Source organism: Eriocheir sinensis, chromosome 3 (assembly GCF_024679095.1).
Source record: "Eriocheir sinensis breed Jianghai 21 chromosome 3, ASM2467909v1, whole genome shotgun sequence".
In the NCBI taxonomy this organism is placed as follows: Eukaryota; Metazoa; Arthropoda; class Malacostraca; order Decapoda; family Varunidae; genus Eriocheir; species Eriocheir sinensis.
In genome coordinates this window covers 2,199,892-2,214,676 of record NC_066511.1, presented here as the reverse complement: position 1 = coordinate 2,214,676, position 14,785 = coordinate 2,199,892, and the positions used below count along the sequence as shown (strand labels likewise).

At 47.4% G+C, this 14,785-nt stretch overlaps 1 protein-coding gene across 1 annotated transcript in view; it reads left to right on the top strand.

Moving 5' to 3' along the window:
• The window catches only part of LOC127003499 (uncharacterized), a 31,895-nt gene that overhangs the window by 6,364 nt on the left and 10,746 nt on the right, over nucleotides 1–14,785 (top strand). The window contains exons 3-4 of the mRNA XM_050870270.1: nucleotides 485–723; nucleotides 14,285–14,481. Coding sequence (XP_050726227.1) covers nucleotides 485–723; nucleotides 14,285–14,481 — 436 coding nt within the window. The remainder of the gene's footprint in view (nucleotides 1–484; nucleotides 724–14,284; nucleotides 14,482–14,785) is intronic.

Genomic DNA, 14,785 nt, shown 5'->3' with positions numbered 1-14,785 from the left:
CTCTCTCTCTCTCTCTCTCTCTCTCTCTCTCTCTCTCTCTCTCTGTGTGTGTGTGTGTGTGTGTGTGTGTGTGTGTGTGTGTGTGTGTATATATATATATATATATATATATATATATATATATATATATATATATATATATATATATATATATATATATATATATATATATATATATATATATATATATATATATATATATATATATATATATATATATATATATATATATATATATATATATATATATATATATATATATATATATATATATATATATATATATATATATATATATATATATATATATATATATATATATATATATATATATAGTTGTGTGGGGAGTGGTGTGTGTTTTTTTTTGGGTGTGTGTGTGTGTGTGTGTGTGTGTGTGTGTGTGTGTGTGTGTGTGTGTATTGATAGGTCGGTTGGTTTATGCTGGCAAACTTTAGAAGCTGCTCTGCTTCTTCGCTCTCCCTAGGTAAATGTACATTTATCTACGATGACGTCCTCTCGGGCCACATCCACCCCTTCCTCGTGGACGCTGCTCAAGAGGTGTTTGTGTACCCAGACTTTGTGCGGGGGCGGCAGATGGTAACACTTGGAAGAGGCTCCACCGTCCTCGTCGCCTGCCCTGGCCGCAACAATGCTCTCGCCACAGTACATCGGCCTTATGTCAGCGTTACCTGTGACGGCTCGCAACTACGACTCGATGACACAGTAAGGCACCACTTGTTTACTGTTTACCGTTGATGAGGTTTCAGGCCCTGCTCCGCCGCTGATGCAGCGCTCTACGAGGGCCGTCAACAATTTCAACGTTAGCCTCAATAATAGTCTTCGATGCACTTATTTTCAAACATCGTAGTGAGTGAGTGAGTGTTAATTTCTTTCACGAATGATATCGCATATAACAATTAGTTCAGTGTTCATGTCTGCTATTTTCATCATAGTATCACAATTAATCAACAATTATTTCCAGCACACTGAACATTCATCACACACAATTTATCTTTGAGTACAGACACTAATTAATAGCCATGATCAGTCATGTTACAAATTCTCTCAATTTCAGTCTGGAGAACTACACAACAATGGTCATTCGCTGAGTGGTTGATTTCAGGCTCACACAATTTATGCATTTCTTCTCAGCCATGGTGCATTCCTGTGATATATGATTGCCAGCGCATTTGAAACAATTTGGGGCATCTCCATTGGTCTTCGCAGTACAGTTGGCCTCAATATGGCCATATCTCTGACAATGATAGCATATAATTGCATGGTATCTGTTTATCACTGTGTATATTTCCCATTCTAATTTTAGCTTGTCGTGATTCTTGTGAATCAGCTCTCTTACAGTTGGGTCACACCTCAAAATGTAGTGCATCGTGCCGCCAGCCGCAGGCTTGCTAAAAAACAGCTCAATCTTATCCTCAATACCCCCAATGGCGTGTAAGAACTCATTGCGGTCTTAGATGGTCTCCTTTATTTTTTCTTTGGTCTCCTCTTTATGCACATTGCATATCATGATCTTTGGTTTCATCTTTCCAACACTCTTGGTATTAATTTGCTTGGTTTCATCTTTCCAACACTCTTGGTATTAATTTGCTTAACAGACTCCAGTTTTTGAGCAGCCTCATCCCTTGTTTTCTTATTATCAAAGTTCATGACAATGTTATCTCTATTTGTAAATCTTGAATCAGTTATTTGAATACCATTCAATGCCTGGGAGACTTCATCCTTCATGTCTGTTGCCTTCTTTTCCTGTGTAGAAGCTTTTACAACAAAGAGATTTTTCTTGACCTTCTTGCCTCTCTTTGCCACTTCAGCCCAGCTAGATTCAGCATGCTCAGAACGTTTAAGCGAGTCAACAACTGATCCCAGCTGCTCCTGCACCTTCACAGCCCTTGATTCAACTTCATCCTTAACCACAGATATTTCCTTTGATAATTCTTGCTTGAATTCATTCATTTTTTCCACAATTTTGGTAGCCAGAGATGCTTTATGGAGGCATGGGTTGCACATCCAAATAATTTTAGGTATATTCTCCTGCTTAATTCCAGACAAATGAGCACACTTCACATGACATCATTTAGGGCACAAACAGCCTCCAATCCATTTCTCGCCTGTGAAATCCTTACAAACGTAACACACATCCAACGGGGCCTTGGGTTTGCCAGCCATGTCGAAAGAGCACTTTCCACACGGTGCCAAACGCAACACATCCGATCACGGCCACGACCACTCATTCACGCCAGTGATAGGACTAATGTCTGGTGTCGTTTTTTTATGTTTTCTTTCTCTGTTGTTTTATTATTTTGATGATACAAAGTTGCTTGGGTTATTTTAGTATGTTTGATAGCACTGACAGTGTTGGCTACGAGCTATGTGTTGGTCCACATGAATCTGGTACCAGGAACATAAACAGCTCTCTCCTCCGGAATTTTGCGAAATCCAAAAGGTTGATAACTGCGGGTTCCTGGTACCAGAGACCAGAGCTGCACCGCTGGACTTGGTACAGTGATGCTGGAGGGGTAGCTAAGGAGATCGACCACATTCTCGTAAATACTCGTTGGAGGATCCTTCAGAATTGCAGGGTTTACCGGAGTGCTGAGTTCTTTGCAACTGACCACAGGCTTCTTGTTGCACCACTCAAGCTTCATGTCAGGTCAAGAAGAATCTCGAGATGCAACATTACTGTGTTCCATCTCGAGAGGCTGAAGGACCTGGCATGTGCTCAGGAGTATGCAGTGACAGTCTCAAATCGGGTTGAAGTGCTCGGCACCCTGGAGGATCCTGTAGAACTGTGGGATACCTTCGAACGTGAGACTCTGCAAGCTGCCAAGGAGTGCACTGGAGAGCGCCCGAGATCTAGGAGTGGCTTTGCCTCGGTGGAGACGCTGGAGAATATCGAGGAGAGTCGCCCTGCCAGATTTGCTGGGAACCGTAACCAATACAGGGCTCTGTCACGTAGGACTAGAGCTTTCCTGAGGAGAGACAAGGAGAGGTATGTCAGGGGCCTCGCCGAGGAGGTCGAGGGCCATTTAAATGCGAATGACCTCCGACTTGCCTACCGAGCCCTGAAGAAGCTCCGCTCCAAGTCTCCCTCTTAGGTGAGCGCTATCCGAACAGCTGAAGGCTGCCTCGTGTCGGACATGGATGGGCTGAGTACTTTGAGCAGCTGTACATGGCGGACCCTCCACGTGGGCAGCTTCCAGTTGCTGGGTTGCAGGTGGCGGATGCTGACCCACCCATTGACGAACGCCCACCCTCTCTAGGCGAGGTTAGAGAGGCTGTGGCCAAATTGAGGGATGGAAAGGCACCTGCCGCCTGTAACATCAGCGCGGAGCTGCTCAAAGCTGGGGGTGAGGCCATGATCCACGGGTCGCATGCGGTCTTGACTGCCATATGGCAGTCCGGTGCCATTCCTCCTCACTGGAAGAGGGGTTGGTCGTCCCTATCTGGAAAGGGAAAGGGAACCCCCAGGAATGCAACAACTATTGTGGTATTACACTGCTCAGTGTGCCAGGTAAGGTGCTTGCCCACTTATTGCTGATGCGAATTCGCAGCCAGCTGCTGAAGCTGCAGAGACCTGAACAGTCTGGGTTCACGCCTCGTAAGTCAACAACTGACCGTATCCTAGCGCTTCGCGTACTGGTGGAGCGCCGACATAAGTTTCGACAGGGGATGCTTGCAGCCTATGTCGATCTCAAGAAGGCGTTTGATTCAGTGCATCGTGAGGAACTCTGGGATCTTCTGCGACTCCGTGGAATTCCTGCGAGGACTATTGGTTTGCTGACTGGCCTGTATTCTAGGACAGAGAGTGCTGTGAAGTGTGTGGGGGGCTTGTCCAGCTTCTTTCCCGTGAATGCGGGAGTGACGCAGGGCTGTGTCCTTGCCCCATCGCTTTTTAACACTTGTATGGGCTGAGTACTGGGCAGAGTTGTGGACCAGAGTTGTTGCGGATTGGCAATACCAGGGTCAATGACCTTGTTTTTGCTGATGATGCAGTAATCCTAGCGGAGTCGCTGGAAGTTTTGGTGATGGCTCTCGACTCACTGCACGAGGAGGCGAAGCCCTTGGGACTTCAGGTCTCCTGGGCCAAGACCAAGGTACAGGTGTTTGGAGGCTTGTTGGATGACACAGTACAGTCTGTTCATGCGTGTGGCGAGGACGTTGAGATCTCAGAAAGTTTCACGTATCTTGGTAGCGTAGTTCATAACAACGGTGAGCCTGGCCAGGAAGTCTTACGACGGATTGGTCTGGCCCACGGTGTTATGAACTCGCTCAATACGAGTATATGGCGTTGTCGATACCTGTGCAGAAGGACAAAGATCCGTCAAGTCCCTTGTGCTCCCTGTCTTACTCTATGGTTGTGAGACATGGACACTAAATGTAGACTTGGAGAGGCGAATTGATGCCTTTGGTAATAAGTGTCTACGTACAATCATGGGGTATCGCTGGAATGACTTTATGTCAAACCGGCGACTACTCCGTGAGACTGATTCAACATATATTACCTGCATATTCCGTCAGTGCCAACTCCGGCTATACAAGCATGTGGCACGTTTTCTTGAAGGTGATCCTGCTCATCGGGTTGTCTCTGCAAGAGACATTCCTAAGTGGAGGAGAGCAAGGGGACGCCCACGGAGTTCGTGGGTTGAGCAAGTCGATAGATCCTGCCGGGAGGTACTCGGGTTGGGAAGGGGGCCTGCATGGAGACTCGCCCGGAGAGACCCCCGGGCTTGGCGTCGTAGGGTGGGCGAGGCGACGCGCCCCCCGGCGTATGCCCCCATTGATTGATTGATTGATTGATAGCACGCCTTTGCATAACTTCGTAGGCCCGGGTTCGAACCCGGGTCTGTTAGTCGGCGGAAAGCCCATCTTACTGTTTATCCTTCCTTGTCTCTAAGTCAGTATATGAGTAAACCTGGGGAGGCTAAACTGTGGTTACTCAGTTCCTCATAAATTCCCAACTGGCGTGTTTTGCCGACACTTTTCCGCGTACCATGTATTGCTCCATAAAGGTCAGGGAGAGGACTAGGCCCTGTTCTGCCACTCCTTCGCAAAGGCTTTGGCATGGGCTGGGACACAGGAACGGAGAGGATGGCCGTACAGAACCAGGGGTGGGAGCGGCCCGTGGAGTTCAGTGTGTTACGCAGCTCCAGGAGGACTTTGTCGAACGCCTCACAGTCGATGATGCAGGACGAGGCCACCTTCAGGATAATGTGTTTGACTGCCTTCACTGCAGCCTCGGCGTGTCTGTTCGACTGTGGGTAGTTGAGCGTTGACACATTGTGGCGGACACCCCAACGTTCCAGGAATTCCGCGAGCTCCCGGCTGTTGAACTGAGGGCCTCCGGACGTCTGCAAACGCACAGGGACGCCCAGGTCATGGAAGAGGCGCCGGAAGTGGCGGATGGTGGTGGCGGACGTCGTGTCGGAGCCGCAGGCGACCACCACAGGCCAGCCCGAGAGTCGGTCGACGACGACTAGGAAGTGTTTCACAGCCGCGTTGAAGAAATTGGCCGACACCGACTCGAAGGGCCTGGTGGGGTGGTCGTCGCACATCAAGGGCTCCTACTACTGGCTAGGTAGCATAACCTGGCACGGCTCACAGGCGCGGATGGTGTTGACGATGTCGGCGTCTAAGCAGGGCCAATACACGGCCTGACGAGCGCGGCGCTTGGTGGCCTCGGCCTCGTGATGGCTATCATGGAGGCGGGTTAGGACACGGCGACGTAGGGCTGCATGGACGACCACACGAGCACCATAAAGGACGAGGTCCCCATCTGCATAAAGGTCCTCCCGGATCTAACAGTACGGGCGGAGAGCGTTGTGGTGGTCAAAGCGAGGATTGATTGATTATTGTGGCGTTTTGTCTTGGCGCCTCAACTGCGGGGTCATATGACACCGGATATAGTCCAAAAAGACTTGTAATTTAAAACTATATAAAACCGGTAAAAAAATCAAAACATGATAAAAACAAAAAAAACTTCAAAACCAGTTAAAAATAAAAAATAAAACGTTATAAAAAATCACTATCTGTATATAAAACCAGTTAAAAATAAAATACAAGATAAAAACAACGATACAAAGTCAATAAAACCTACAGGAGGTTGAGGACGCCAGCCTCCTGTAGGAAGCCATACACGTCGTGTCCCGGGGAGAGTGCCTTCTCCGCCAGCACCAGAGAGAGCCGTTCGCGTTGTAATAGTTTAAGGCGGGCGGCGGTTGCAAATCGCGTTGGTAGAGGCCTAAGCTCTTGATGAGCTGAAGGCCTAGCACCGTAACATCAGCGCCGGTGTCGGGTATCACGTCAATCTGGCCAGACATGTCGCTTTGGGTGACAGCGACGCGGATGTTGGGAAAAGGTTTGGCCCTTGGGCGCGTATTGGAGTCCACTCGCCGGACGTGGCCCGCACATTCCTCCGTGCGGCGCGGGGCCGTGTCGGATGGCTGCGTCCGAACCACGCCAAGGGAAGGACCTTTCTTCTTTGGTTTGGATTTTTTAGGCTTGTTGAGGTTGCAGAATCGTTGTGCCCCACACGAAGGCAAACGCTGTATTGAGCCCCTTTGGCGGAACATTTAGCGGTGTACATCCTGTGCCCCTCCCGGCCACAACCGTGGCAGGGTGCCGCGGCGGCTGGGCACGGCGGAGCCGTACTGCGTGGCACAGATGCTGCAGGCTGTGCTGGAGGGAGGCTTGGATGTGCGGGCGCCAGTTTTCGCCGTGTGGGCTGCCTTCTTACCCTTTTTATACTGTGAGACGCCTCTCACAGCAGTGGACGGGATCTCCATTTCAGAGATGTCAAATCGGTGGCCTCATACGACCGACACTTCGTCACTGCCTCTTGAAGGGTGCAGGAGGCGTCCATGGTGATAAGCTGCCACACGAACTTCCTGTTACGGACGCCCATAGCCAAGGCATACTTCATTCAGATTTTCTCGCAAAGTGCCCATGCATACACTTCAATCTCTTACGAAAGACTCTAAAGACGCGCATGGAAGTCGTCGAAGCTCTCACCCTAGGCTTGCTAACAGGTGGAGAATGCACGGCGACGGATCGCTTCGTTGTTCTGACCTTTCACGTGCTCCTGCAGGTCAAGCACCTCTACCACCATGTGCGGGGAGTCGTCAGGAATCTAAAGCCTGTTCTCCAGAACACACAGTTCCTCCGTGGAGAAGCACATCCTCAGCTGTGCACGCTGCATCTCTTGGGACGTGCTTGACAGGCCCTGCACAGTTACATAATCATTCTACTGGCACCTCCATTACCGGAATTGTCGGACCGTCCCGTCAGGAGCGAGAGGCGCATGAGGGACGGCCGAGGTCTTGATGGAGGCCCGCTGTTCTGCCACAGCGGCGCCCTGCTCAGGTGACTTTGGGTCCGGAGGAAGAGGCGCGCGCTGCTGCGAGGCACTCACAAGCTGTGCCTCGAAGCGCCTTGCGTCTTCCTGACGTAGTGCTGCGTCCTCCTCGCGACGAAGCCGTTCGTCTTCCCGACGTCGTGCTGCGTCTTCCTCGCGACGTAGCCGTTCGTCTTCCCGATGTTAAGCTGCGTCCTCCTGTACCCACTGCAGAAAGCACGACATAGCCATCGTTTGCGAGGCAGAAGCGGAGGGAGGGGAGGAGGGCGCGACTGCCCCCTCCCGGGCCTCTTGCTGCCCGATATTCAGTGACTCATCCATCTGAGGTGAGGCGACGGGCGTGGCGGGAGAGGTGGCTGTGACGTCACTACTGATTTTCCGAGCACCGCGTTTACTCATAGGTAACACTTACACTGCGTTAATTCAACGATATACATGCAGGGGCGGCGCCTCAACAACTCGGACCGCATATAAATCGTAAATAACCCACAGAAATAAGCGGAGTTCACGGACGGTGGGTGTGGCCCTGGGCCTCATTCGCCGGCACAGGTCAGCAAGGTCACGGACGGAATGCGGGCGGACTTTGCCGTGGTGCCAACCGGCTTCGTGCACTTATTTCGTCACTATTCCTTTCCAAAGAATCCTACTCACTGCGCCATGTTGTTCAGGTAATTGTCGACACTTGCTATGATGTGATAGACAAACACTGAACAAACTAAAGTCCGTATATTCTATGGAAAGCGACAGAGAACGAATGAGTACGTGTCAACGCGTGAAGGCGTTATCCACAGTTATCACGCCTAGCTACGAAGCTGCGGGCCTGACATCAAATCCCGGCCCGGGTAGTCAGCAAGCGGCCCACTCACTTGTTCATCTTTCTCTTCGAGCTGGTCGATATATGGATACCTGGGGAAACCTTGGGATGGTAACTTGAGGTAACCCGAACGTAACACTTACCATGTATCCCAGGGTAATATGTTATAACCCACCACAGGCGCAGAGGCCAATGTGACAAGTGTGAGCAATTAGGCCAAGCGTAGCTTTAGGGTATCCCCCCAACTTATCCCTCATACGCACTCATACTACACTTCCTTCGTTCTTGATATATTTCAGTTGTGCAGTGGTTAGCACGCCTAGCTGTGAATACGAGGGCCCGTGTACGAATCCCGGCGCGAGCAGTCAGCGTGCAGCCTACCGAGCTGTTGATCCTCTCTTTCGGACTGGTAGATAAATGGATACCTCGGAAAGCTTGAAAGCTAAATTGTGATAGGCTGTGGCTGAGTGGTTAGCGTGCTGGCAAGGCCCCCAGAAAGACGCAGGTTCGCGTCCCGCCCGCCGCGACAAACATACTGGCAAGTTTTAAGTCACCGCCGAGTGGCGTAAGACTACCCACATGCTGTCCTGAAGACCATTTATAATCCTGGACCCTAGATTATCTCTGAAAGAGGATCAAAGATGGGATCCGGGGGGGGGCAGCATGAGCCAAGCAAGATGACGCCACTATAAACACTTACCTACGCCATAACGGGCTGGGGCCGACCACCAGGCCCACCAAGTAAGCCAACTGGCGCCCTTTTTTTTATTTTATTTACAGCTAAGGAGACAGCTCAAGGGCGCAAAGAAAAAAAAAAAAGCCCGCTATTCACTGCTCCTGAATAGAGGTCAAAGGAGTGTTAAAAAAGATAGGTCAATTTCGGGAGGAGAAGTGTCCTGATACCCTCCTCTTGAAAGAGTTCAAGTCGTAGGCAGAAGGAAATACAAATGAAGGAAGATTGTTCCAGAGAAAGAGTGAAGATGCTGGTTGACTCTTGCATAATGAGTTTGGACAGTATAGGGATGAGCATGAGTAGAAAGTCGTGTGCAGCGGGGCCGCGGGAGGGGGAGAGGCATGCAGTTCGCAAGTTCAGAAGAGCAGTCAGCATGAAAATATCGATAGAAGATAGAAAGAGAGGCAACATGGCGGCGGAATTTGAGAGGTAGAAGACTATCATTATGAGGAGGAGAGCTGATGAGACGAAGAGCCTTTGACTCCACTCTGTCAAGGAGAGCTGTGTGAGTGGACCCCCCCACACACATGAGAAGCATACTCCATACGAGGGCGGACAAGGCTCCTGTAAATGGATAGCTACTGTGCGGGGGAGAAGAGCTGGCCGAGACATAAAAACATAAGAACATAGGAGTCTGCAAGAGGCCGGTAGGCCTGTACGAGGCAGCTCCGCTGAACCTAAGCTCCCGTGTAGCTCCCGTGTATCTAACCCCACCTAATATCGCTGTCCATGAATTTATCTAATCTATTTTTGAATGTGACAATTGTATTGACACTCACCACATGACTGCTAAGCCTATTCCATTCATCCACCACCCTGTTTGTAAACCAATTTTTGCCTATGTCCCTGTTGAATCTGAGTTTATCCAGTTTAAACCCATTACTTCGTGTCCTACCCGGTTCTCTTACCAACAAAACCTTATGAATGTCTCCCTTATTAAAGCCCTTCATCCATTTATAAACCTCGATCATGTCTCCACGCACCCTTCGCCTTTCTAGAGAATGCAAGTTTAACTATTTAAGTCTTTCCTCGTATGGCAAGATTCTCAACCCCTGAATCATCTAAGTCATCCTCCTCTGCACTGATTCTAACATTTTGATATCCATTCTATAGTAAGGTGACCAGAACTGAACCGCATAGTCAAGATGAGGTCTAACTAATGCTAAATATAGTTTGAGGAAGACTTCGGCGCTTCTGTTGCTTACGCTCCTTGAAATAAATCCCAGTACCCTATTTGCTCGATTTCTAGCTTGAATGCATTGTGCCCTTGGACGGAGATCAGAGCTCACTAAGACCCCTAAATCCCTCACGCACCCAGACCTGCTTATGAGAGTGTCATTTAAGCAATAGTTATGAGAGGGGTTGTTCCTACCTACACTCAGAATACTGCTCTTCCCTACATTGAACTCCATCTGCCATTTATCCGCCCAGTCATACAATTTGTTTAGTTCACCCTGGATAATACTAGCGTCCTGATCCGACTCAATTACTCTACCAATCTTGGTATCATCTGCAAACTTACTGACATCACTACTAATTCCTGTATCTAAGTCACTGATATAAATAATAAACAAAAGTGGACCTAATACCGAACCTTGTGGGACCCCACTCGTAACACATCCCCAGTCAGATCTTTTACCATTGACCCGGTTCAAAACTTTACCCTCTACTCCGTGAGCCTGTAATATAAGCAACAGTCGTTGGTGAGGAACTTTGTCAAACGCTTTACTAAAATCAAGATAGATTACATCATAATTTTCATCTCTGTCTACCGCCTCAAATACTTTATTGTAGAAGGACAAGAGATTGGTGAGGAATGACCTACCTTTCGTGAACCCATGCTGCGAGTCGTGAATTAAGCTATGTTTCTCTTGATGCTCCCGAATGTTCCTGGCTATTATGGACTCCAGCATCTTGCCTATAACCGATGTTAAGCTAATTGGGCGATAGTTTGAAGCAACTGACCTGTTCCCCTTTTTTATAATCGGCGTCACATTAGCTACTTTCCATAGGCTCGGCTCATAGCCACTATTTACCGACATCTTAAAGATGTCGGTTAGTGGGTCACTGAGTACATCACCTAGTTCCTTTAATACTCTCCGAAATATCCCGTCAGGACCTGGCGACTTGTTCTTAAGCTTGTCTATCTCATCCTGAACTACTTGCCTGGTAATGATTATATCCCTCAATTTATCGCCATCCCCGCCCTCGTACACCTGAACCCTTTCCGGAATAGTCATTTGATCCTCTTGTGTGAATACTGAAAGGAAGTAGTCGTTCAACAATGTGCTCATATTTTTGCCCTGTGTTTGTTTTCAGCGGTCCAACTTTCTCCCGTGTTTTTATTCTATACATCTGAAATAAGCCCTTAGGATTACTTTTCGCCTCATTTGCTCATTTGTGTTGAGGTTACTCCGGTTGGTGAGTATATAATGCGAGTGAGGCTGAGGCCCAACCTGGGCTTCGTGTCTCTTGTTGCAGTGTAAGCTCCTACCGAGATGTTTGGAACTGATGAGAAGGAGGTGTTCTTCGCAAACTCGATTATGTATAAGACCAGTGCCCCCTTAGGGACACACTCACTGTCTTGCTCGACTTTAATGCTACTAATGGCACTTTCAAGGTTGACAATGAGTTGTGTATTGATCCACATAGTTCTGGAACACCAACAGCTGTCTCCTAATTTTTGAAAGACCCATGAGGTTTAGAATGCCAGATCCTTGGTACCAGAGGCCAGAGCTGCACTGCTGGATTTGGTACAGCAATGATGAAGGCTTAGATAAGGAGAATGATTACATTGTAGTTGGAGTTCATTGGAGGATCCTTCAGAGCTGCACAGATTTCTTGAGTTCTGAGTTTTATTTTGCAATTGAACATAAGTTTGTTGTCGCAGCATGCAAGGTTTGTGTCATGTCAAGAATAATCTCGATATGTAAGCATAATGTGTCTCATCTCGAGAGACTGAAATATTTGGCATGTGCTCAGGAGTATGCAGTCACAGTCTGTAATCGGTTCAGTGTGCTCAGTACCCTTGAGAACCCGATAGATCTGTGGGATGCCTTCACACGCGAAAATCTTTGAGCTACAAAGGAATGCAATGGAAGCGCCCGAGATTTAGGAGTGGCTTTGCCTAGGGGAAGACACTGGGAAAAATTGAAAAGAGTCGCGTTGTTAGCAATTCGGACCACTATTAGTCTCTGACGTGTAGGACTAAAGCTCTCCTGTGGAGAGACAAGGGGAGGTATGTCAAGCGTTTCGCTGTGAATGTTGAGAGCCAGTTCATTACAAATGACCTCCGACCTGCTTATCGAGCCCTAAATATGCATACGCTTTAGTTCTCCCTCTCAGGTGAGTGTTATCCGAAGATCATACGCTTGCTTAGTGTCAGACATGGATAGGCAGAGGACTTTTTGGGTTTTCTTTTTTACGCTTCCGCCTGTAGCGTCGGTAGGCTTTCATGGTGGGGCTTGATGATCTGCCCCAGCCCGTTGTGGCGCAGGCAAGTGTTTATTGTGGTACCATCTTGCTTGGCTCAAGCTGCCCCCCCTGGAGCTCATCAATGATCCTCTCTTTCAGAGAGATAATCTAGAGTCCGTGTTGATAGGCTGTCTTGTGGACAGCATTTGGGTAGTCTTAGGCCTCTCGGCGGTAACTGAAAAATCCCGGCTTGTGTCACCGGTCGGGGCGAGAATTCGCGCCGTCCTGGACGCTGTGCAGTCACGCTAACCACTCAGCCTACCACCTACTACCACCGACCTACTTGCTGGCTTGAGTACTTTAAATAGTTGTATATTACGGACTCTGAACGTGCAGCTTTCAGCTGGTGAGTTGCAAATGGCGATTAAATATCCACTATTTGGCAGAAGCCCACCTTCTCTTGACGAGATCAGAGGGGATGTGGCAAGGCTGCATAAAGGGTGGAGAGGCACTTGAGATTTGTATCATCTGTTTGGAGCTGCTCAAAGCTGGAGATGAGGCCATCATTGGTATGCATACGGTCTTGACTGCCGTATGGCAATCTGGTAACTTTCGTACTGACTGGATGATTGGTGATGGTCGTCCCTATCTATCAAGGGGAAAGGGACCTTCAGGACTGCAACATCTACGTGGTATTAATCTACACATTGTACCTGGTAAGGTGCCTAGCCATCTATTGCTCATCCGAGCAGCCAGCTGCTGAAGTTGCAGGGACATGAGCAGTCCGAGTTCACGTAGCTTCACGTACTGGTAGAGTGCCGAAGCGAATTTCGACAGAGGATGAAAACGAACAGACCAAATAAAGATGTCAATATATCGGACTGGTGTATAGTTAACAAATACATTTAAGATCTTCCCTGGGGAACAATATTAAGCTGATTAACTTTTTTGTGAAAACAGAAGAAAAGGTATGTGAATGACGATGAAATTATGATAAGAACTGTCATATGCATCAACTATCTTTACTGCAGCATAGCCAGTGACATAAGCAGGTTTGCTGATGACACATATATAGGAAAACTAATCACTTCTGCATGACAATGACGATGATATACTTCAGGAGGAACTAAATGGCCTGTATGATTGGGCCAGCAAATTGATGATGCAGTTCAACATCGACAGCTGCAACAATCTATGTGTGGATAATAAACGCCAAGTAATTACCCATTAAATAACACTGTTCTTGATCACTCCACTTGCAAGACGGCTTGTGTGTGCGTGTTAGCTCTGACTTTCGACCCATAAATCATTGTATTACCGCCAAACACCGATCAAATAGTCTTGGGTTTTGGAGTTTAAACAACCGTAGCTCAGTCATCCTTAAATTGTATTTGGCACTGGTTAGGCCTCACCTGGATTGTCATATTCAGTTTTGATTAAAATGATCTAAGGACTGAGGGACTTACCCTACAGAGAAAGATTAAAACAATTTAACTTGCGCACCTTGTAAAGGGGTGATTAAACAGATTGAGGGGATTAACAAGGGCAATTTGAATGAAGTACTTATATTAAAAACCAATGTGAGAACACGCAGGAAAAGTGTAGAATTTGGGTAAATTCAATTTCAAGAAGGAAATAAACAAGAAATGTCTTAGGAACAGTGTAGTGGATGAACTGAACAAACTGAGCGGGTATGTAGTTGAGGAAAACACACTGAATTTATAGATTGGAAGGGAATGGGTGAATAACTCATCTTCAAGAGGTACCATGTGTAAGCCGTCTGACTTCTTGTATCTTGTATTTTGTATCTTGTTTCATATATCCTTGTGTATCTTTGTGGATTGCCTCTTAGTAATACTCATTGCCATGGCTAGATCTTATTGGTTTGAAATATTAAATTTTGGTTATTATCGTTAGTGTCAATAGTTTATTTGAATATTTTCTTCTGGTCCAGCCTGTGTCTTGGGCCGACTTGAGGTGCCAAAAGAAGCCGAAGCCGACAGTGAAGCGGGACGGAAGTTGTGGAAGAGACAGTCAGACCTATCATATTGGCTGGAGCATCCACAGACACCTATTTATCCCACAGATAACTGCATGCTTCAACTCAAGATTAGAAGCTTCAGTGTCTACTGCACACAAGATACACGGAAGGTAAGGCTATGCATTTTTCACTGAAGTAAAGGGTAGAAGAAATGATGCTTGGAATGTTAACAGGAACTTGATCAATTGTGCTGATTGACATCATAGATTTCGTTAATGTTTAAATATTTAGTGTTGGGATTTCGCTTCTGTTCATCAAGATGGCATGCAGATAAGATAGGTACGTAATAACGTGTAATGTTGCTATACCATATTATTTTTTCGTGTTTTCCTTCTTTTAGTTTCGTTATACGATACTGAAATCTTTTGTCAGTCCTATAAGTTGGCATGTTGATCATGTGAAGTAAGAGTCCTC